General features: G+C 31.9%; 3 protein-coding genes across 4 annotated transcripts; 2 read left to right on the forward strand and 1 right to left on the reverse strand.

The window, feature by feature from the left end:
- The first annotated feature begins 1,859 nt into the window (after positions 1-1,859).
- Got2 (Glutamate oxaloacetate transaminase 2) lies at positions 1,860-7,848 on the forward strand. The gene is made up of 9 exons (XM_026644605.2): positions 1,860-2,107; positions 2,686-2,842; positions 3,420-3,563; positions 4,032-4,238; positions 5,760-5,855; positions 5,960-6,110; positions 6,805-6,979; positions 7,282-7,432; positions 7,514-7,848. The coding sequence occupies exons 1-9, from the start codon at positions 2,016-2,018 to the stop codon at positions 7,634-7,636; spliced, it is 1,296 nt and encodes a 431-aa protein (XP_026500390.1). The 5' UTR covers positions 1,860-2,015; the 3' UTR covers positions 7,637-7,848.
- Positions 7,849-7,892: 44 nt separating this feature from the next.
- On the reverse strand, positions 7,893-16,566 carry LOC113403936 (BRCA2-interacting transcriptional repressor EMSY). 2 transcript variants are annotated; one of them, XM_026644604.2, is made up of 6 exons: positions 16,375-16,566; positions 16,059-16,233; positions 14,765-15,065; positions 14,507-14,675; positions 12,517-14,433; positions 7,893-12,138 (listed from the first exon to the last, which is right to left on the reverse strand). In XM_026644604.2, the coding sequence occupies exons 1-6, from the start codon at positions 16,433-16,435 to the stop codon at positions 11,966-11,968; spliced, it is 2,796 nt and encodes a 931-aa protein (XP_026500389.1). In that variant the 5' UTR covers positions 16,436-16,566; the 3' UTR covers positions 7,893-11,965. The 2 variants fall into 2 exon arrangements, with proteins under 2 accessions (XP_026500389.1, XP_026500388.1); XM_026644603.2 differs by having other exon boundaries at positions 7,893-12,444.
- Positions 16,567-17,766: 1,200 nt separating this feature from the next.
- On the forward strand, positions 17,767-22,696 carry LOC113403957 (centromere protein I-like). Its single transcript, XM_064220592.1, has 13 exons — positions 17,767-18,029; positions 18,122-18,274; positions 18,355-18,440; positions 18,539-18,646; positions 18,730-18,876; positions 19,314-19,376; positions 19,468-19,580; positions 19,747-19,907; positions 19,992-20,149; positions 20,222-20,368; positions 20,507-20,639; positions 20,950-21,130; positions 21,947-22,696. The coding sequence occupies exons 1-13, from the start codon at positions 17,864-17,866 to the stop codon at positions 22,326-22,328; spliced, it is 1,998 nt and encodes a 665-aa protein (XP_064076662.1). The 5' UTR covers positions 17,767-17,863; the 3' UTR covers positions 22,329-22,696.
- Positions 22,697-23,053: the final 357 nt, after the last annotated feature.

The following is a 23,053-nucleotide window of genomic DNA, read 5'->3' on the forward strand; positions in this document are numbered from 1 at the left end:
GGAGGGCCGAAACGACGACTTCGTCGTCTCCACCCTTTCCCGCTCCCGCTCCGCTGTGTCCTTCTAGCCCATGACTGTCTCACAGAAGCAGATTACTGCCCTCCATGCCGAGCATCGCCGACATGATTGGTCGTAGGGAGAGTTCTCGTCCAACCTCGCGGACTAGGATCTGCTTCTCCGCGTTCACCGCAGGCCACGCCTCCAGCGTCCGCTGGGTGGAGTCCCGGTCCGCGCCACAGTGGTAAATAATCTATTCGAAAAGAGAAGAAAAGCCAAATACACAAAAATATACATCGAATTGACGTGATATCATTAGTCGAGCTTGAATAATCTATGATATTTAGTATGGATTTGCGAAAAAGTGGCGTTTAAAACGTCGACGAAAATGGTTATTTTAACTTAAACTTTGGAAGTAAAATTAAAGTGGATATAAGTAGTTTAGTAAATCATTGTTGTATTATAAACAAAGATATATGTATTAGTCAAGAACTGTTAATAGTGCACAATATAGCAGAGCTATTAGCAAATCGAGTAATACCTAAAACTAAGGTTTGTGTATCTTTATTCCTTCTTCGATCGGAATAGACTATATGTTTTTTTTCTCTTGTAAAGGTCCTAATATATAATTATTTTTATCGTTGAATAAAATAAGGGTGCTTACTGCTTTCAGTTATAAAATGTATAGCAACATGTACAAGTTCAAGTTCTGTTTTAATTATATTTCAAATTCATTTGGAAATAATTTCGTAATTTTTAGCATTATGTAACGTGGCATATTTTTTGTATTTGAAGTTTGCTTGTAATTTAAATATTTTTTTAATAATAATTGCAAAATATACAATATGTTCTTCGAGTTTATTTATTTACTTTTTTTATAAATATAATTTTTCCTGTATAAAATATTCTTTATTAATTATAACAATAATAACATAGTTATTAGATCTTATATATATATATATATATATATATTGTGTTACCTCATACTTTAAACTTTGAGGTACTTATTTTTTAAATTTTATTTATTCTTACTATGTAATATTGCCTTTATCATGTTTGACCTTGTACGACATTGCCATACGTCATTTATGCAAAAAATTTAAAATTGGGTTATAATGTTGCTAGGACAATGAAAAGTACCACAATTGAGGATCTGAACATCAAAGTTTTTTTTTAAAGTGAACGAGAAGTGAATTGAGGTTATTAATTTTGAGGTAAAACTTTTACTCTAACTAAAATTTAATTATTTAATAATGAATTTGATTAACTTAAGAAAATCTTAGGTATTTAATTATTTTTTATGTATATTGTATTAATATGAGAATGTAAGGATAGGTTTTATATATAAATAAAATATAAAAAGCCTTATATTTCTTGCATAATTATACAAATTTACAATGAAAACAAAATATTCTTAAGTATATTCTTATTATCTAAGTATCTTTTTTTTTTCTATATTAGCTATATTCATCCAGTGTTTTCCAACAACTTGCACTATGTTATCAGCCCACCGTACCACTGATCTTCCTGTTTTTCTTATACCTATAGGTCTGGACCAAGAAGTCAATCCATCTGTTATCAGTCATTCTAGATATATGACCAGCCCAGTACATTATTAGTATTATTATTTCCTGCCTACAGCTACCGTACGCTTTAGAGAAAGGATAACCAGACAGACTGGCGTCGTAAAGTATTACGTAACGAAGCGGTTTACCTTCCCATAATAAGTTATCACTTCAAAAGTAATGTAATATACTCATACTTGCTTGAGAATCATAACATTTTTTATTAAAAACTTTAAAAAATTGTCATTATATATCCAGATTTTTATTTTAATATGATGTAGCATTTAAATGGTCTATTTATATAATACTGTGATGGCAACTCCATCATATGGTATTGCTATTTGGTAAAATTTTATCAACTACTGCCGGATTGTGGCGTGAAGTAAAACATTGTGACTTTATATATTTCTCAAATTGTACAGTTCAGTTAGTAAGATAGAGTAACAAACAGCGATGGCTCAAGCACTCAAAAAGCTATCAGTACAAGCACTGAAAAACAATTATGCTGAAGCAATTACGACCGGCGTCGTAAGCAGAGCTAGCAGGTATCCTACCGGTATTCGTATTGGTTATTTTTACGTAATAACTGATAATTTATATATCTGTCCTTGACATTGATCTTTAAAGTAATATGTAATTTTAAACCTATCTAGTGTTTCATTCGATTAAATTTAAAATAGTAAAATATGTTGCAGGAAGGATCTTGGAAAGATAAACCAGTGCTAGAGTATTGTTGGATATAATAATTTAAATGTATGTTTTATTTATTCCCTAAAAACTTATTTTACAAACCCTCTTGTTTGTGTATTGCAACTTTAGATAATATTTTTTATTATCCTATTAATACTATGTTAGTCATGTGTGAACTACATCATAAATCTCAGTCTCTGCAACTTTCTCATTATTCTCAGTATCTGCAACTTTTTATTGCTAGGCTTGAAACAATATTTTTATAATGTTTGCTTTCATTAATTAATTAAATTTTAAAGAATATCCTTTTTCGTGGCATTTCATATCCTAGCCCTATTTCATACAACTCCATCCAGCTGTTAGGATGTGATGGTGTGACAAACAGACATACTTATATTAATTATATGAGTAAGATAATTTCTACTTATAATAGCACCTGGTGGAGCAATGTGCAGATGGGACCACCTGATGTCATCTTAGGAATAACCGAGGCTTATAAAAGAGACGCAGACCCGAAGAAAGTTAATCTTGGTGTAGGAGCATATAGAGATGACCAAGGCAAACCATTCATTTTGCCATCTGTTAGGAAGGTTAGTAGTTAAGCGACATATTTAATCCTAATATTTGTTGACAAAATGATAATTGTTATGTACAATTAATTGTATATGTGTTGCATGAAAATCAATGGAAATTAACTAGCTCAATTTCTTATCATTCATGTAATCTTGTTTGTCTTATCTATCAATATATTTTTACATAATCTTTATGTATATAATATATATTATAAATAAATAATATATATAAGCAAAAACTACTGACTGACTCGTCATAAGATCTCAGAATCAAAAGGTGTGATTAACTTGAAAATTTTCATTGTTACTCTTTTCGCAACATAGATACTCTCCAAGAAAATATATTGTAAATTTCAACTTCAAGGGTAGGGTAAGTGTTAGGGGCAACTTTGTCTGAATTTTACCCATATGGACTCAGGACGGACAGCTAGTACATCAGATATAATTAACCTAATCTGCTTTACATTATCTAATTCATCTTACCTTGTTTAAAGATACAAGAAAAATGAGTTACATAAGTAGATGCATCCTAACATTACTTAATATCAAGTTTTGATTTAAGAATATATATTTATTTTAAACTTCTTTATTCTAGGCAGAAGAAATTATTTACAAAAAAGGATTAAACCATGAGTATGCTCCTATTGGTGGTGAAGCAGCTTATACCGATGCTGTAGCTAAACTTGCATTTGGAGAAGATAGTCCAGTTCTCAAAAACAAGAGCAATTGTACTGTTCAGGTAAAGTTTACAACAAACATTGGAATGTTATTTTAATTTAGGCCAAAACATGTATCATATAAAAATTTCACTGAAAATTTTGTTTAAAGAAAAGCTATGCCAACAAAATAGTATGTTATGTAATATTCTTTGGCAAATAATGCTCGCCCACATTAGTTTTACTGTCCAAAATATAAAATTCTTACACATATTGTGATTATTTAGTTTTATATTGAAAGAAAATATTTTACTTTAATAATTATATTTGTTATTTACTATTGTGGTGTACATATAATTTGTTATTAAGAATCATAAAAAGGAAAGCCTTGAAGGTTGTACCATACAACTTATGTTGTGAATAAACTTGGTTGATTTCATAATTGCTGTCGTAAACTTTATCATATAATGTTTCAGGTTTAGAAGTGTGTTTCTATATTTTTGTTGGTGAAATTTGTATTTTAATATAAATAATAAATCAATTCCTTTTAGACCTTATCTGGTACTGGTGCCCTCCGTCTTGGTCTTGAGTTTATTACAAAGCACTATGCCAAGAACAAGGAAATCTGGCTGTCAACGCCAACTTGGGGCAACCACCCCCAGATCTGCAACACTCTCAACCTAGCACACAAGAAGTACCGATACTTCGACCCTAAGACGAACGGTTTCGATCTTAAAGGAGCTATTGAAGATATCAATGTAAGTATTATTTTTTATTGAACAATAAATTGTAAAGTAAATAGTTTATTTTGAATAATACTCACATAAGGCTAAATAATTTTCTGCCATTCATTTTTTTTATGTTGTTAGATATGTATAAACATGTTATATCGCTAATGCCAAGGAAATGCGTAAACGGAAGAGGGGAGAATTGCGCGCGTAATTTAATTTATTGTTCTCTCTGCTTAAATTATACACAAAATTAATGTCTATTAAATTATTTTTTTTAATACGTGGAAGTTGTTATTTTTTTTAAAGTATGTTCAATCTAAATTCCTACATATTTCAAATATATGATTAATTTTTGATTATGTTGCAGTTTGCTAAAAAAATCCACTGTTTATATTCTGTTGTTACGCCATTTAATCGATCAAAAAAGTATACACGTAATGATCATGGTGGCATATATGTTACGATATTGTTAATATAAGCATTGCCTAGATGCGTTAACTGATTGAGGTCGCTTCGCACGTAATATAAATTGTTATCTTAATAATATATCATGCTTGCAATAACAACTTTGTTTACTATTTTGACCTTAGAATTTTATTTAAAGTTTGGTTCAGTTGCCGAGTGACGAAATCAGATCCCTATGATCTTATATATCCCAAATATATGTATTACTAGTTGTCGTTTGCGGCTTCGCTCGCGTTTCATCGGTTTGATTTTCAGGTGTTAGACATAAAAAAGTATCTTGTCCTTTGGGATTCATTCTTACTTCATACCAAATTTTATAAAACCGCTGTAGACGTATGTGACGTCATATGTTACACTAAAATTATGACGTTTAAATACCTTTATATTTTGAATGCAATTTTATCTGTTCTCTGGTTTAATTTTAAACTTTAAAGAATGAGTATGTGTGTTGTTTCTATAAGCATATCTTGAGATTATCTTTACATACTATAAATATTAATAAACTAACTGTATTATGTGCTAATAGATAAAATATATCGTCGTAAGCTTTATCCCACATTTTTATAACATAACTATACATAAATGATCGATAAAAACAAATACTTGATCACTAGCGAGACTCGAGATAACGGACTCGATTGATGACATTTGGACACAATTGGCGTAATACCTAATCGTAATAGAAAAAAATTCCAAGTCATTTTAGTTTGAAATTTGAATAATTGATTTTTTTTTGTGATATTATCAATTGACTCAATAGCTTACTGCTGGTTAAAAGTTTTCTCTACTTTTGAGGAGGTTTCGTTCATTTCGCCACGGTGCTCAAATGTGGGTTGGCGGTAAACACATTCGATACGTACAAGTATCATGACGGTACTTTCCTTTAGTGAAGTTTGCCTGGGTTTGAACTGGTAATTACCGGTTGACGTTCAAAAGTTTTAGCCACTAAGCTATCTCGACTCTTTATATCGCATGTACTTTACTGATAAGTTTTTCGTTAGCGATAAAACTTTGTATAAATTATTTTGTTATTCTGTTGTACAAATTAACTAATTACAAAATAGATATGTTTCTGCTTTCCAGAAAATCCCAGAAGGTTCTATAATTTTATTGCACGCCTGCGCCCACAACCCGACCGGTGTCGATCCTAAACCAGAAGAATGGAAACAGCTATCTCAGGTCAATATTAACTTTTATATGTTTTAAATGAAAATGTTAAATGAAAATATATATTTTAAGATGCAGAAAAATATATGATCTAAAATGTCTCAAAACATCCACAGGTGATCAAAGATAGGAAGCTGTACCCGTTCTTCGACATGGCATACCAGGGCTTCGCGACGGGCAGCGTAGACAACGATGCTTTCGCCGTGCGACTCTTCGTGCAGGAAGGTCACCAGGTCATGCTCGCGCAGAGCTTTGCGAAGAACATGGGTATGGGACAACATGATTAGTATAAATTGAGATAATTGACCCCGTCGACTTATCAGCTTCGACTTATGTTATCATATATTTCGTGAAAAGATGATAAATGTAAGGAATATTAGGTTTTCCGACTATCAGAACTTGCTACCAATGACGCATGTACAATCAAAAACATAAACAAGTAGTCTACGAGTTCATTATACCATCTGAATTCGATTTTTGAAAAACCACTACCAGATACATTTTTAAATAAATTTTATTTGCCACTATATACATTTCATAGAAAAAAATTTAAATAACAAAATAAAGTTACGAAAGCAAACCGCTTTATGTTTAAAAATACAATAATGTATGTATTTTAAACTCAATAATTTTGATTGCATTATAGAAATCTAAAACTATCGAATAAATTCTAGGTATGTGGGTTGGTGTCAACCACTCATTGTATATTGCTAGACAGCAATACTTAGAATTGTTGCCTTGTCGGTTTGAAGGGCGAGCGAACCAGCGTAATGACAGGTACAAGGGTCGTAATATCTCAGTCAACAAGAATTCGGGGGCTTTCTTTAAATTGTAATAGGAGAGTACATGACCGATTTTACGGCCCCACTAATGGGAAGCGGTCACCACCGATCAGATATCGGTAGTAAAACATAAGAAGCGGCCTACTGCGGTGGGCCGGCTGACTGAGCGCGTGCGGCAGGGCTGTACGGCGAGCGCGCGGGCGCGCTGACGTTCCTGTGCGGCGACGGCGACGCGGCGGCGCGCGTGCTGTCGCAGGTGAAGATCATGATCCGCACCATGTACTCCAACCCGCCGCTCTACGGCGCGCGCCTCGTGCAGGAGATCCTCTCCGACCCGCAGCTCAAGGCGCAGTGGTGAGTCGATCTGTGCTGTAGCTTCGGTTTTCGGAACTGAGGTTCTTATGTTATTCCATTGTTATAACAATATCGTTCGAGTCAAGATTCAACAAATGGATTATTGTGCTCTTATCATTTTCTAAAATCCAAATACATGCTGTATTTAGACTTAATGTATTTTCCAATATGTGGATATTGGCACTTGAATCGTGTATTGAAATAAATTAAATATTATGGTATAATAGTATTTTGGTATACTCGCGTTTTATTACTAGTTTCGTGCGATATGCTTTAGTTTTAAATTATATCACTGATCACAGGCTGAAAGACGTGAAGCTGATGGCGGATCGCATTATCGCCATGCGGCAGCAGCTGCGCACCGGCATCGAGGGCGCCGGCAACAAGCTCAGCTGGCAACACATCACCGACCAAATCGGCATGTTCTGCTACACCGGCCTCAAGCCTGACCAGGTCTGAACTTACAGGGAACGACTATTTCGATCGTAATAAAATTATTAAGCACAAATTCTAATATCTCACCTTTTATTTCAGGTGGAACGGCTGACTAAAGATTTCCACATCTACCTGACCAAAGATGGCCGCATCTCGGTAGCGGGCATTTCCTCAAATAATGTCAATTACATCGCCGAAGCGATGCACAAGGTGACGTCGTAAACATATCGAATATTAAGCTTACTACCATAAGAGTAAATGAAAATGTCAATTGGCGGTTATTTATTATTTGTCACTATGGATATAAAATATCTTGTAGTGAGTGTTGAAATTTTTTATCAGGAGATTAGGCATTCGATTCGAAGTCAAAAATTATTTAATAATCATTTAAATATGTGATGTGTATCTGAATTTAAATATAATAATGTTTTCAATTAAGGTTTTTTATTTCACTCTCACAAGGATTACAATAAGAAAATTAATGTCAATTAACTGTTTATTTTGAATATAAGTAAATAAAATAAACTAAATGACAAAACACAAATCTTAATAACACATTAATGATTTTTAAAACAAAGTTATGTTCTACGCAAAATATTTACAGCCGACAAATAAAAGTTACTCTACATTTAAAAATTGATGCAGATCGGTATTTGAAATTATTCGTAACAAACTAATCTTTATTTTTATACATATAATTCATCAATGACGTCCGAAAGCCAGTTTCTAATAATTTAAAATTGGATAACAATTTTTTTTGTTATTTTATTTTAATAATAACCTGCATTCACATACAAAATGTACCTTTAACATTCTACTTAATTTATTTAAAACATACATACGTTACACATCTAAAAATGTGTCTCATTAAATTATTATGATACAAATATTCAAACACATCTTTTAGTTGACACTAGTCAATGATATTTCAATATAAACAACATACCTATGTACAAATTTTCACATAACCTTTATTTATATTCATGGCACTATTTCTTTAGAATGTAACATGCATTACTCATTGAAATATGTACCATTGTCACATGTAGAATTTTGTTAAAGTACAAATATAAATTAGACAAAGTTACCACTTAAAATAACTTTAGCACATCTATATAGTGCACATGTCATAGGATTGCTGCAAAGAAGGAGCATCTTAAACATGAAAAAAATAATTGTATATTTCAAATATACAATATCAGCAGACATTATACTTAATAAAGGCAATTTTAGTTAAGTTTTTTTAAAAAACATTTTACAATTTTGACAATTTCAGGTACAGCTTGACATCTGAATTTATGATATTTAACATAAGAATACGTAGTTATTGGCCGGGAGCAAACGCAAGCGATGAATTATAATAAGCCTGACGTATGACTAATTATCTGAAGGCATTTGACTAATTAAAATTTACTATTACACTAAGAAAATGATTTACAAATGAATTTCTAAGATAATAATTGAATATGAATACTGAACTGCCATAAGATATTTTATATAATTACTATGAATCACAATGTGAAAGTGTAAGGATTGTATAATATTAAAATTATGTACATTTTGGATAAATAACCTGTCGTTATGTTAATCTAAATATATCCTATGAATATTCTGGCGTTTAAGCATCTCTAATTTTTTTTTTTGTGGAATAATTTTTCATGACACATCAGGGACAGTTGGCTTACTCCGACCATTACACAAATATTGCCCTTAAATTATAAAGTGCACATAACTCTCTCAACTTATCATTAACAAAATTTTCTACATAAATGAGTACAACTTTTCAACTACTCTATTGATGTATATTGGAAGTTTCAATTGAAGTTCTTAAAATTAAACTTCTATAAAGTACATTACATTAAAAACTCTATAATAATGCACCTTTCGTGTTATAATTACAGAATATGTATAAAATGTACATCATTAGCTAAGTTTGATAATAACTACTAAGAAATTATAAGCAATATATATAGATAGAAATTTGTCATAATGGAAATGTCTCAGAAAAAGGTACATGGTACTTTTGTTTAATATATAAAATTAACTGCAGAAGAATTGTGCTCGAAAATTCAAAGCTCAATCATAAAACTATATTGCTGAATATTGAAAATAATTACAAAGTAGCAAATTATTAATCTATTTATTGTATATTATGTACATCTCTAAAAAATTGGATTCTAGATAAGGGTGTACATTGTGATGTAGAAGAATCACATCCATAGACAAGTGAAGTTCTACAGGTTGGCTATCCGACCTGTGAACCCGGCTGAATCTATATTCAATATATAAGTGACATTCAGTAAATTCCACTATATGATCTACTATGAGAACAAGTTTAGGTTGGATTTGTGAGAATAAATTTTATATTTCTAAGGACTTTCAACAACTTTCTTCCTTTATATTGCTTACAATTTATTCTACTAACATGAATTCTTCTCTACTTATATATCGATACTATTGCTTGAAGATTTATCACAAACAAATCTTAACATCGTAATAAAATTGAATATATTTTAATAAAATAAGTAAACAATAATTGTGCGTTATGGACTATATTTCTATTAAGACGAGAGTATGTACTGTATTTAAAAATATATTAGAAATATTTTTATTAAGCCTTATCGACTATTGGTAGCAAAGCAAATTGAGCTGTAAGTTAAGAATAGATTATTTTAATGCAATAAATAAAGTAAACAAATCATAGATAATTACCAAACCTTTTTTTTTAATTATTTGATTTCCAATCAACAATTTAAAATTATCGTTTTTACTTCACATATATTATTAATTCAACTAATTAGAGTTTTCGCTAAGAATATGTGCATTTTAGAGATGGAAGACAGCTACGAAGACAAAAGCAAATATAATGCTTAATACAACATTATTCATATTAACACAGTTAAATTAATTAACAATAAACTTGTTGATCGTAAGGCCAAATAATAACACAATTAAATTTTATTGTTGATTTTGATTGTTATTTAATTGCCTCTTCATCTGTGTTTTTATGGATTTTAAGTAGCTAAATGATGTCAACAGAAATCGATAAACTTCACCATATCATATATATATAAAAATTAAACTTCGTGACCGCAAATAGTTCAATGAAATAAATCTTTTTCATGAATAAAATACTTAAAAAAGTTTGATAAAGGCAATTTGAGTATTAATTACAAAAAATTTTTTGAGTAGTCATCGTAAGGTTAAAGATATCTATAGAACATTCTTAAAAACCACTAATATTTCGAAAAATGTTAATACTTGAGCAATGAACAAATGTTCTCCATTTAAATATAATATTTCTTTCCTATTTTTTGTGTTAAAAACATGTCAAAATGTTATATACTACTTTATTTTATTCAGATCAATAAATAATCTGATTGAACATGATATCAATAAAGTATATTTATTTTGTAATTAAAGTATATTATTAAAAATCTTTGCACTTATTTGTTAATTTTAATGGTTCAAAGCAAAATGTTGTTATCATATTTTATTATTTGGATAAGTTATTTAAAAAAAATAGTAACACATAAATGATGAGTTAGTGACACTTAAATAGCTACTGTTTATTTTTAAATTTCCTATGTATTTAATTCGAACTACTTGTACTTTACTGTCTATTATTTTGATATACCAAAACATATAAACTAATGATCTATTAGTTTTGACTATTTTAATCCACAACTGTATTTATATTACTTTTTCGGATAAATAAATACCTGCACTTTTCGATTAGTATGACGAAAATTAGTTTTATCAAATCACTAAAATATCGATTATAAAACAGAAAAAGGTTAAGTTAAATAGGTTTTTGTAGAGAATGTTAGTAACAAATTTCTAAAGAAGCGATTATCAGAACTTTAAGATTCGGCCCTGTTTGTCAATATGGGAAAACTGAGTCTATTTTGGTGTTATTTGTAAAGATAAAAGTGAAGATTTGTTTCAAAATAAGTTTTTGACATAAATCTAGACGAGGTAAACAATATTGACGGTGTTTTGATCCAATATGTTTAAGATATAATTTTACAACCTGTCATACTTAGTTTATTTTTTAAATGACTATTTATGTTATGTGGTAAAAAATATTGGCAAGATCTTAATGGTTAATTAAGACAATCCTCTGAAAAATATTTTATAATTTTCAAAAAGACAAACTAGCTATTTAAGCTGTTTTAATAAATTACAAAATCCATAAACATTTAAACTGGTTTAAAACTTATCATTTAAAAAAAATATATTGTTCCTAATTAAAAATGTATTGACTTTTAAATGTCATTAGTACAGTTTTTTTGGTTCTTGGAACAGGCAGGAGTCTTTAAAATTATTAAATAATTATTCTTTCTAGCCTCATTTATTAAAGACAACTTGTACAACACAAACGAGTTTCATTCACAAATAATACACACATTAGGTAGTTGAAATACCGCAACCTCAATGCCATGTCCGCACGCATCATTTTACGTCAACGCACATAAGTGTCCCAGCTTAAACTAGTGCAAAATTACATTTTAAAGAAATATTTTACCAATTCTCAATATACCTATAATTTTATTGCTCATTTTTATCTATAGGCAAACTTTCACTTACAGTTTGTGAGTCAGTCGAGTTAGCCGAGTCTTCGCCTAGGAGTCGACTGAGTTGATCGTCGAGTACGTCGCCCTGGCGAGCTTCTCTCTTACCCTCCGAAGGAAACTCATCATCACCCGCCATCAAGCTCTCGTCTAGATACGAAAACGAATCTAAATTAATCTCCGACGTTGTTATGGCTGTACTATAAATATCTATCCGTCTCTGCTGTGACTTTGCCTCTGCCACTTTTTCCGAAAGTTTTGCCCTGGCTTTCGAAAGCGCCTCAGACTCAGACTTGTCAATTTTGATATCAATATCCTGTATTTTACTCAAACATTTCGATTTAATTGCGAATGACGAATCGTTACTTGATGAACCGTCATCCTGGAGCTGACTAAGTAGTGTTCTCGTAGTTCGAGACAGAGCACTCGAATTGCTATATCGTTCGATGTTATCACCTAAAAAGTTAATTTATTTAAATTAACCTAGAATTGCAACAAGTAACAAAGATAAATTAAAGAATAACTCACCTGTCGGTGTCTCTGTTTGCATTCTTTCTGCGGCTAAGTGTTGAGTTTTCGCTTCATGACTATCTACCATGTATTCGTTTTCGCTGTCACTGGACATGCCAAGGTCTAAGTGTAAGGAGTTTAATTTGTCGACGTCGTCTTTACTTTTACCAGGAGTAGTATCTAATTCCATTTCCCAGTCTGTAACACTCGATGTTTCTTTGACGCCATCTGTGTCTTTAATAAAATCAGACTTTTCCTTTTCACTTTTTTCTATTATACCTACGGTAGATTGGTCTAATCTATCTATTTCTTGTAAACTAGTTGACGAATCTAAGCTGCTTGTGTTGCATATTTCTGGTGTTATTTGGTTTTCGAACAACACTGGAGTTTCCTGAGTGATCTCTTGATCAATGTTTGGGTCCTTTTCTGGAGTACAAGCAGCATTACTGTTGCGACTACATAATATCTCAGACATAGTTGTTGTTCGGCCTGTTTGTTCATTATTTAATTCCAAAACAATAACATTACCCGATTTAGATGCATCAACTTGGTCTGATTTTGTTGTTTGCAACAATTTGTTTACATTTTTCCCCATAATTATTTTAGACACATCATTTCCATTCTTGGTAAATGTGAGGGTTTTACCTAAAGTGGCTCCTTTCTGGACCACTATAATGTTGCCTTTAGTATTCATAGGTCTAATTATAGGATTACTTATTTTGGAAGTTGAAATAGGTGGCGTTAGGCCTTTTACAGGAACAATATCTGCCATATTAGCGGTTTTTATTGGTTCTACTCCAACAATTTTTGCACTTGAAGGTATCGCACTTACAACTGTCGGGTTAGATAAAACATTGATTGCAGGCGATTTTGTGGCTTGAGAATTATGCGAACTTACCGAAACTAATTTCATGTTTGTGGGTATTCCTTTAAAATGAAATAACGGAAGTTGTCCTTCTTTACAAGCCTTTGCGGGTAGTACGACCATTTTTTGGCCCGATTTCGGATTTACGACAAAAGTTTTTGCAGACACTTTCAAATCTGTAGCTGGGATTCCTTTTGGAGTCAAGGTTTCAGTTGTTTTATTTGCTATGCTATTTGCTATACTATGTATACTATCCTTAGTAGGTGTTGCATTCACTGAGGAATTGATAATAACTTTCGAATTAGTCAATCTGTTTTCGATTGACGATTTTGAAACTACAATCATTTTATCTGATTGTAAAACGGGAGTGTGTGATGTTCTGGATTTCGGAAGTGAACCAATGACTTTTGTTGTTACAATTTTGCTGCTTGCATTAATGGATTTATGTGCAGGACTTGGGGATACAACCATTTGTCTATTTGATAGAAACTTAACTTCGTCAGTAGGCTTTTGTATGACTTTAAATTCAGACATTTGTACTTTTTTATCAGTAGCGACTTCTCCGCGTTTTTTGATTATAAGTTGGCAGGGCTTACCGCTCACAGAGTGCTTTGTCACAGGGGTAGCTTGAGCCTGCAATGACGATGGATCGTCAGGGTGAGCACTGTCTGACACTGCCAACTCATGAGGCACAGTTGCAGGTTGGGTCAAAAGCTGCATTGTGGGTGAATCTGAGACCATACTGGGAGATGAAAGTACTTTAGGTTTAATTTCATCTAAGTAGTCTGTTTTCGTTTTACTTCCTAATATTGATTGAGCATAGCTTGCTTGAAAAGATCCAGGTGGTCCTGAGTAATCTGCTTGTTGGCCTGAATTATATTGTCTACTGGGTGACATTGATTGTTCCTGAGTTTTTCTTTGTGCTTTCAGGGAAGCTTGTGTTGTACTTTTAGAACTCTGTTTATGGGATCTATGTTTTATTGATCGAGCTGCATGAGGTTGGCTGGATTTACTTGTTGAAACTTTGCTTACTTGATTGTATGAATGTTTAGAATGACCCGATGATTTACCTGTCCAAAAAAATATTAATTAATATGGTTTTTTTTTTAAATAATAAATCAAAACAGAGTATAATATACAGACTTGTTGCTGGCTGTGAATATCTTGAATAAACTTGTGACAAATTAAGATGTTTTTGATTTGTGTTCAATGGTATGTTTCTCATATTTTTAACTGGTGTTGATGAATCATCAGGTAAAGTGCCCCCTTCTGCTATTTTTCTTTTACGACAAATTAGTTCAGTTTCCCAAATCTGTAAAAGAATGTTTTATTTTAATAAGCCTGTAGTCTGAGTAGCAAAAGTATAATAAAAATCACAGTTTTAATGTAATGTATGCATACTCTGGCAGTATTATCTTCCATGGCAATAGGTGGATATGACATCTCATCCATTATTTCATTGGATTGGGACCCTTCAGCCGTTTGACCTTCATGATCTGGCATTTCCTCTTCATTTGACTTAGGTGCTATTAATTTCTCAGTCTCAATTCTATTTTTGATTTCTCTGTTTTCTGCTGCTGCAGCTTCTGCCGCTTTATCTGCTATTTCTGTATACATTGTCTGTGCGATACCTCTGGGCATAAGCGGTATTAATCTTCTTCCCTCGGTTATCCATCCTAGGCCTGTGTTAGGACCAGCTAGTCTGAAATTATATGATAACAATTTAAAATTTAATTAAAATATTTTAATGGTACAATGTGTCGTGCAATTTTTAAGTGTCTACTTTGCATTACTCTTTTATACAATAACAGATATGCTTGTACAATGATAATTAATAATTTAATAAAATTTTTTAATTTAATTATTGCCATTTATTGACTATTAATATAATTTTAAATTAATTAATAGTTTGAATTATAAATTACTAAGAATAATAATGTACATATAAATTGACTAGATGTATATATTTTGATTTTAACATATGACATAGTTTACATTAATTAATGTTTATATTTTCAAAAGTATTAATTAATAAAACAAATTTAAAGCTAGTAATAATAATTTAAAATACTTTAAACTAAAATCCTTCAAGAGCAAGCTGTGAAAAAATTAACTATTTAATTATACAGTCCTCATTATATTAAAAATGTCCTATTCTCTAATAATCTGCTTATGTATAAAATTATATTTTCAACCTTTTGGTAAGACTATCATTAAGAGAAGATTACTTAAAATAAAGGTGAAACTCAAAATATAATAATTATTATAATAAAATATACTTCTATAATAATTATATTGAACACTTGATTTAATTTTAAAGCTTTCATTATAGCACAGAGGTTATCTGTCATGTATAAAATGTATATAATATTTAAATTATATGTTTTCATAATGGTTAATTGAAAATATCATACAGGAAATGTATTTGTACAGGAATAAATATGACATACAGCCAAATATCTATGAGGCCAAGGTTTAGTTAGCACTTATAAGTTAGTATAAAGTGGCAGTTTGAAAGTACATTATTTAATATCTTAGATAATCCTATTGGAAATGGATGTTTATATATAAATTATAACCAGCCCAATGCCATTTCTGTATGCTTTGGCGTCAAACTATTGCAGCCATCTTTACCACTGTGGTGTACTATTTTAGTATAAGTAAAATTATATTATCATTTTAAATTGAAGCTTACTGTTCAGCAATAGTAGCTAAGAGTTCGTCATTAGACACGCGACGCGCCTCGGCGCTATGTCGATCATTGCTAATGTGCAAAACGGCGCGTAGTTCCTCAAGCAACTTTTTTCTGTTGTCTTCTAATGCTCCTTGTGCTCTGAATACACTTATCATATTCGAGTAGGCTTCCAATTCTATAAGTAAACGAACTAGTATTCAAAAAGATATACAAGAGTAATAACAAAATGCATGGAAAGGACTGGAATCGTTTTAAGCGTTGTGGAAGAAAACCATAGGAGGGAAAACGAATGCCATTTATAAAACTAAATATATACCGAGTCTTCTAAGCGTCCGACGACATTCGTCGCGTGTCATATTAAGAAGCATAGGCCACATGTTTAATCTTTTGCATTAAACACTCATAAATTACTATACATTTGTACGATTTGAACCATATTTTATTAAAATACTTTACTGGCAAATATCCATACTGTTTACTTCAAACTAGGGCTAACCGATACAAGTAAATACGAGAACTACACTCGATAAACTTTATCGATATTATATTTTTTACTCGATCATCGATGTTACAGTAATAGTCGAATTGTATGTTTTATGAAGTTCTAAAATTAAACAAAACTTTACAATTTCAGTGAATTATTAACTAGACTAAATTTATTTTATGTAATCTACTTTTATTATGTTTGTATTAGTTATTTTTAACATATTTTCATTAAAATGTAACTCTAATAACACAAAAAATTTGAATTTTCAAAATAATGTTTTTATTATAAAAATCTAATAAAGAAACAATAAACAATGTTATAAGCTACTCAGGAATACAAATATTTTGCTTCTAACTCAAATTCCATATCATTTTGCGTATAACTTGAAGACATAACATTATATATAAATTAATATTTTTTTAATACGTGAAAAAAAAACCAAAATAATTTATCTAAATATTTCTATATTTTTTAAAAATAATATAATTTGGTAACTAAAAATCGTAGATTATTTGTTAATTTAATTTCAATATAATATTACACCGAGTAAAATATCGATTCGAAAAAGTTGCTTATAGACATATCGATACAATAATATTGTGTAAACTCGAAAGACAGTTCGTTAAATTTGACATTTTCAAGTAGGAATGCTAGCTTTAAAGGATAACTTACATTTAGTCTATGTCAATAGACATCAACTTTAATATTTTGTGTAGTTACGAAATAATCGCATTAATTAATACTATAATAAATAAATATAATTAATATTAACATAACTAGTATATGTAATCAAATAATTTAATATATTTATTTTTATTGATTCAATCTAAAAGTAACACAGTTTAATAAATACTTACCAATGCGTACTTACTATACTAGATAATTTATTTTTTAATTATTTTGAAAAATACTTATTAAAAATATGTCATTTTTTAAAGTTTTGGATTTGGACTGGCTAATGGGCCACCTAATGGTGAGTAGTCATCACTGCCCATAGAGATCGGTACTGTAATAAATATTAATCATTCCTCATATGATCAATGTACCACCAACTTTGGATTTTAACATGTTATGTTCTTTGTGACATTACTGAGTATTATCTCTACTTATTAAATGTTTCGATTTCGTTATTAGTCAATAATTAAATTTATTCGTAAAAGGATGCGTAATATGGTTGGGCTACCAACTTATAATCTATGATTAATTTTAATGCTTAGCTAGTTGTCACTGTCAGATTTTAAACGTATTTTCTGTTTCGAATTTATTGTTGATAAACTAACTCATTTTGTTGTAATTGATATTTTATATTTTTATTACAATGGATGTAGAAGAGATAATAGACTACATTAAAACGCTAAAAAAGGGCTTTGATAAAGATTTATTTCAGAGTAAAATCGATGAATTAGGATATATAGTGGATAACACAGGACTAAACTATGATGATTTTCATACATTGTTTAAAGTTTGGTTGAACTTGAGTATTCGTAAGTAGCCGCATTATTATAGATAATACATTGTAGTATGACGAGTGTGGTGTAAACTTGCTTAATAATAACATTATCTAAATATGTTTTAGCTATTACAAAATGGGTTAATCTTGGAGCCACTATATTACCAAAAGAAAAGATATCACAAAGTACTATTGAGTATTCTTTAAGATGGATCCTCGCAAACTATGATAACCAAAGTAATTTTTCAAGAATTGGTTTTCTTTTAGACTGGTTGACAGGTATAATAGATATTATTGATTTTTAATTATGTAATGAATAAAATAATATATGTTTAAATTTTTTTTTACTATTATTTCAGCTGCTATGGACTGTGATAGTGTAGATATGAAAGCTCTTGATATGGGATATGAATTATTTTATACCATGTTAACTTTTGAAGTACTCGTAAGTACATAAGATTTGTTCTATAATTTCTATAAAAAGTGATTTTGTGAATTTTTTTGTACTACTTGATGTGTTTTTAAGAATATGAATAATTCCAGACTCTGCATGCTATGAAACTTGTGTATACATTGACTAAGCCAAATGATGTTACTAGAAGAAGAGTACTGGAATTGATGGAGTATGCTAAAAGGAGAGAAGCTAAAAAGGTATTTTTTTAAATTACTACTACTAAAAACTACTAAGTTCATTTTATAAAAAAATAGATAAAACAAATATATGATCATTCCAGAATATGTACAGGCAGATTCAAGTTCTTCTTGGTTTGTTTAAGTCTTACAAACCTGAATATGTTCCTGAGGATGTGCCTTCAATATCAATACATACAGCATTTAGAAAAATTAATGTAACACTACTCGCAAGGTTCAAAAATGCTCAGGTATACTTTATTATATTTTTGTAATGTCTAAGAAGGGTTCTATTCAGCCAGGGACTTCATATTATTATATATAGTTATAATTATTCTTGGTAAAACTTTAACAATATGAATCAAGCAGTGGTAGGGATTTGTACAAGCTCTGGGTAGGTATCACCCACTAGTCATAGAATTACTGCTAAGCAGCAATACTTTGTGTTGTAGTGTTTTGGTTTAAATACAGTGAGCCAATTCACACTACAGGCTACAGAGGAATAAAATCTCTCAAATTCCCAACGCCCAAGGCCCATTAGTGTAAGGAAATGTTAAATTATATGAGCATTAGTGACCACTTACTATAACTTGGCCCATTTGCCTGTCCGCCTACCTAGACCATAAAAAAAATAGATACTAATTAAAACATCAATATTAAGAGGCTAAATATATTTTTTAAATTTCAGAATCAAAGGAATACCTTGAGTAAAGAGACATATAGGCTGTTCTGGATTAACCCTTTAAACTCTGTAAGTTATCTTTTTAGTGTTTTGTTACATATGTGCTAAATATAAATACATATTTATATTTTTATATATATATTATTTTTATTGTTTTCAGGAAGGTGGTAGAAATAAGAAAGCAGATCCACTTATACCCAATTTGGAATTTACAAACATTGGATCGAAACAATATGATAATGATACTCAAAAGAACTATCTTGACTTTTCTGAGTGAGTATGGTTGTGCACAATTTGTCTAATGAAATCCAACTAATTCAATGCAAATCATTTAATAATATGTAGTCAGACAGATAGTTAGAGGTTTATTCACCTTAATGAAATGATATAAATTTAATCTTAATAAAACAATAAAGAACAGGAATGGTTGAACTCGCAGGCCCGTGTCGCTGCTGCAGTACAGCGCGCAGCGGGCCATGCGTCGGCCGGCGCGGCTGCGCGCGCTGCTGTGCAACCCGGCGGGGCTGGCGCTGCTGGCCGCGGCCGCCAGCGCCGACCACGCCTTCCTGTCGCACGAGCTGCACCATCTACTCACCAGCTGTGAGCGTGGAATGCTTGTCCTGGGGCTATCTACTATTTTGCACTCCATCGGTTAGAAGGTAGTGATCTTTTATTTATTTTCAGGTTTTTTGGAAACATCGCCTCACACCTATATCGAGAAGCAGGATTTACTGCAGAGATTGGCAATATTTCAGTCGACGCTCATGCAAGGCCTACCTGTTGTGACTCGTTTTTTGGCACAGTTCTTGCCATTTTGGAATGAAAAAGACTTTTTAATGGAGGTAAATGATTTGATTTAATATAGTAAGTTATGAATCACAAGTCAAAATATTTTAAAAGCATTATTTTTGTAGATTCTTCAACTCGTCGAATGGGTGAATGTTGAAGGCGCGGATCATGTGAATGTTATTTTAGATACGCTGACGAAGGTGTATTATAGAGCGCAACCTATAGAGCAGTGTGCCATACTAAGGAGTGTAACCAGCATGTATACAAACCTAGTAAGTTCACTACTTTATATAAATATATATGTATATTGTGCAGAATCATGTGGAGCCTTAGTGAAAGCAGAATCAGAATCAGAATCATGTGAGAAGATAAAGAATATATGTATGTCTTACTAAAACATTTAATTGCAGATACATTCAAGTATGCGGTCTCGACATTATTTTCTAAGTATACAACCTACTGAATTAATGTACACGGAAATATTGACAATGGTCTCTTTGAGAATTAGTGACATGTGCGACAAAGGATTGCAAGCATCCCCAGGTAAGTTGCTTTTTAAATTCTATACAGTTTTAACTATTTCTTTACTTTTAGTAGTCAGCTTGGACTAAAGATAGTGTGGTGATTTGAAAGCCTTTTTAGGGCTATGACGATTTAAAAGTGCTTGTAAAAGCCTACTTGAATAAAGTATATTTTGATTTTGATTCTATATCTGGCAATCGGCACGGACTCCACTCACTCAAACGCCGTTCTGACGTCCACTAATTGATGTCAAGATGTTCCAGTAGACTATTAGGTATCAATCGTATTAATCAGTTAGATGTATTTCTACATTCGTGGTTCGCGCCCGCAGAGGACGCGCTGGGGCTGCAGAGCGCGACGCGGGCGGGCGTGCGCTGCCTGCGCGCGGGCCGGCGCGCGGGGAGCGCGGGGCGCGCGGGGTGCGTGGTGGCTCCGCGCGCGCTGCTGCTGTCGCTGGCGCTGCTGAGCCCGTCGGCCGCCGCGCTCGACCGCCTCGCCGCGCTCGTCGTGCTGTGAGTGTTATTATTATTATATTGAGTGTTTCTTTTTACTCCACCGATGTGTTGTTCGTACCTTCAAGTCTTTTCCGAGTTTGCACTAGATGGGTCTCCAGTTAGTTTCTCTTATACATACCTTGGGGGAGGAACTTCTTGATGTTCCTCCTGTGGTAGAGTATTTCTATTTTTTATCTTACATTACTTAAGATTTCTTTTCACGTAGTAAAATTGGTTTTTGTTGTTAAAGCGCTTGTGGTGCGAGTTTGTCTGCTTATTAATTTCCGGATGTCCATTTTAACTTCAAGAATGAGACCTCTCTTTCGCTCTGATGTTCCTGATACTTTCCTTAATGGACTTTGTTAGGTCGGTGAATTTCTTGGGGATGCCTAGAAGTTCTTGTGTCGCTTAATATTTTGTCGTTTGCCCTGCATAGTTCTGTAATTACTGCAGCCTTCTAGAAAACGTACATTTCTTATTGGAATACTTTGGAGTAAGATTCTAAACTAAAAGTGGAGTTTACCTATATTTATACATTAGAGAAAAATAAATAAAACTCCACATTTCATTGAGGTGTAAATATACATAGATGGACTCCATCTTTAGTTATTTGGGAGCCATTTGTATTATAGAACTCTGTTGTGATGGGTGAGAATTATTTATTATAACTGTAGTTCACCTTTTGCTCTAGCTCTTTTTTAGGTGAACTGAATGGTATTAAAAATGCTGAACATTTTCCTAGTCCTTATTTTATTGCTCAATCTAGTCGATTGAGTAATAAAATAAGGATTTCGTTGTGAACGTATATGTATAATAATAATTATTATTTTGCAGGTACAAAGAAATATTCTCTGCCATAAAAGCGAAGAATGGACGAAAAGATCAAGCGTACGTTGAACAGATGCAGATTTTGAAAGCATTCACGTCTGATTTCGTGAGTTGTTTCTACGAGGAATTCCTCAGTGGTCGCAAGAAAGGCATCGCCTTTAGTAAATTGCACCCGCAGCTGGTTAGTAAACTGACACATATAATACCAGATGTGGATACAAAATTAAGCATACGCAATCACTTAGCATTCGCTCCGTACACGTATGTGTCGCTACAGGCAATAGATCAAACGGACGCCGACAATAAGTTATGGTTTGACACGGTTATAGAACAGGAATTTGTCAATTTGAGTCAATTCGTTATGAAAGCAATGCCCGAGCTGCGATAACAAAATGCTAGCACGTAGGAGTAAGCGTGAGTACTTTGTGCTCAATATATTCACAATCATAAGGCTACTTATTAAACTACACATAAGTATTAGAATAAAATGATTTCCTTAATTAAGTTATTTTAAATCGGACCCTAATTTATAACATTAAAATTGTTATCAAGTTATACGTGAACCCGACACACTAAATTTAGGTTGTGTCTTTTTATACTATATTTTCAAACACGCTTATATTACTTTAAATAATGAGCAAATACTCATACTCAATGACACGATTTACAAACGAAAAAAAACACGAAATGCATTCTGATTTATTAGTTGTCGCCCGCGGATTCGCACGCGTTTTAGGGATTAGTCATCAGGAATAATACATGAAAAAGTAGCCTATGTCTTTCTTTGAAGTTCAACCTTGTTTCAAATTCTATCAAATTCAGTTCAGTGGTTTCGCCGTGTAAGAGCAACAGATAGACGGACGGACAGACACAGACTTACTTTCATATTTATAATATTAGTATAGATTATGTATTTCGATGCTATATAAGGTGCGATTTTAGCATTTCCGTCGTGAGATACGCGCCGTTTTTTAGTTTTGATCAGACTTTATATAATTTATAAATCCTATCACGTAGCCTTAATGCTTCTTTTAGTTTCGATAGTCATAATATATAACTTACTGTAGAGGTACCTTTAAAATCATCTTTAACAAGCTTTCCCACAGGCTTTCA

The sequence above is a fragment of the Vanessa tameamea genome, chromosome 4 (assembly GCF_037043105.1).
Source record: "Vanessa tameamea isolate UH-Manoa-2023 chromosome 4, ilVanTame1 primary haplotype, whole genome shotgun sequence".
NCBI classification, from domain to species: domain Eukaryota; kingdom Metazoa; phylum Arthropoda; class Insecta; order Lepidoptera; family Nymphalidae; genus Vanessa; species Vanessa tameamea.

Bases quoted from the DNA above. Each gene is read 5' to 3' on its own strand.
- Got2 (XM_026644605.2), top strand. From the start codon at position 2,016: ATGGCTCAAGCACTCAAAAAGCTATCAGTACAAGCACTGAAAAACAAT. The intron at 5,856-5,959 runs GTCAATATTAAC...AAACATCCACAG, and splicing joins AATGGAAACAGCTATCTCAG to GTGATCAAAGATAGGAAGCT. The intron at 7,433-7,513 runs GTCTGAACTTAC...CTTTTATTTCAG, and splicing joins CCGGCCTCAAGCCTGACCAG to GTGGAACGGCTGACTAAAGA.
- LOC113403936 (XM_026644603.2), bottom strand. From the start codon at position 16,435: ATGTGGCCTATGCTTCTTAATATGACACGCGACGAATGTCGTCGGACG. The intron at 16,234-16,374 runs GTATATATTTAG...GTTTACTTATAG, and splicing joins TCGGACGCTTAGAAGACTCG to AATTGGAAGCCTACTCGAAT. The intron at 15,066-16,058 runs GTAAGCTTCAAT...ATATAATTTCAG, and splicing joins TTAGCTACTATTGCTGAACA to ACTAGCTGGTCCTAACACAG.
- LOC113403957 (XM_064220592.1), top strand. From the start codon at position 17,864: ATGGATGTAGAAGAGATAATAGACTACATTAAAACGCTAAAAAAGGGC. The intron at 19,581-19,746 runs GTGAGTATGGTT...TTGAACTCGCAG, and splicing joins AACTATCTTGACTTTTCTGA to GCCCGTGTCGCTGCTGCAGT. The intron at 20,640-20,949 runs GTAAGTTGCTTT...TCGCGCCCGCAG, and splicing joins AGGATTGCAAGCATCCCCAG to AGGACGCGCTGGGGCTGCAG.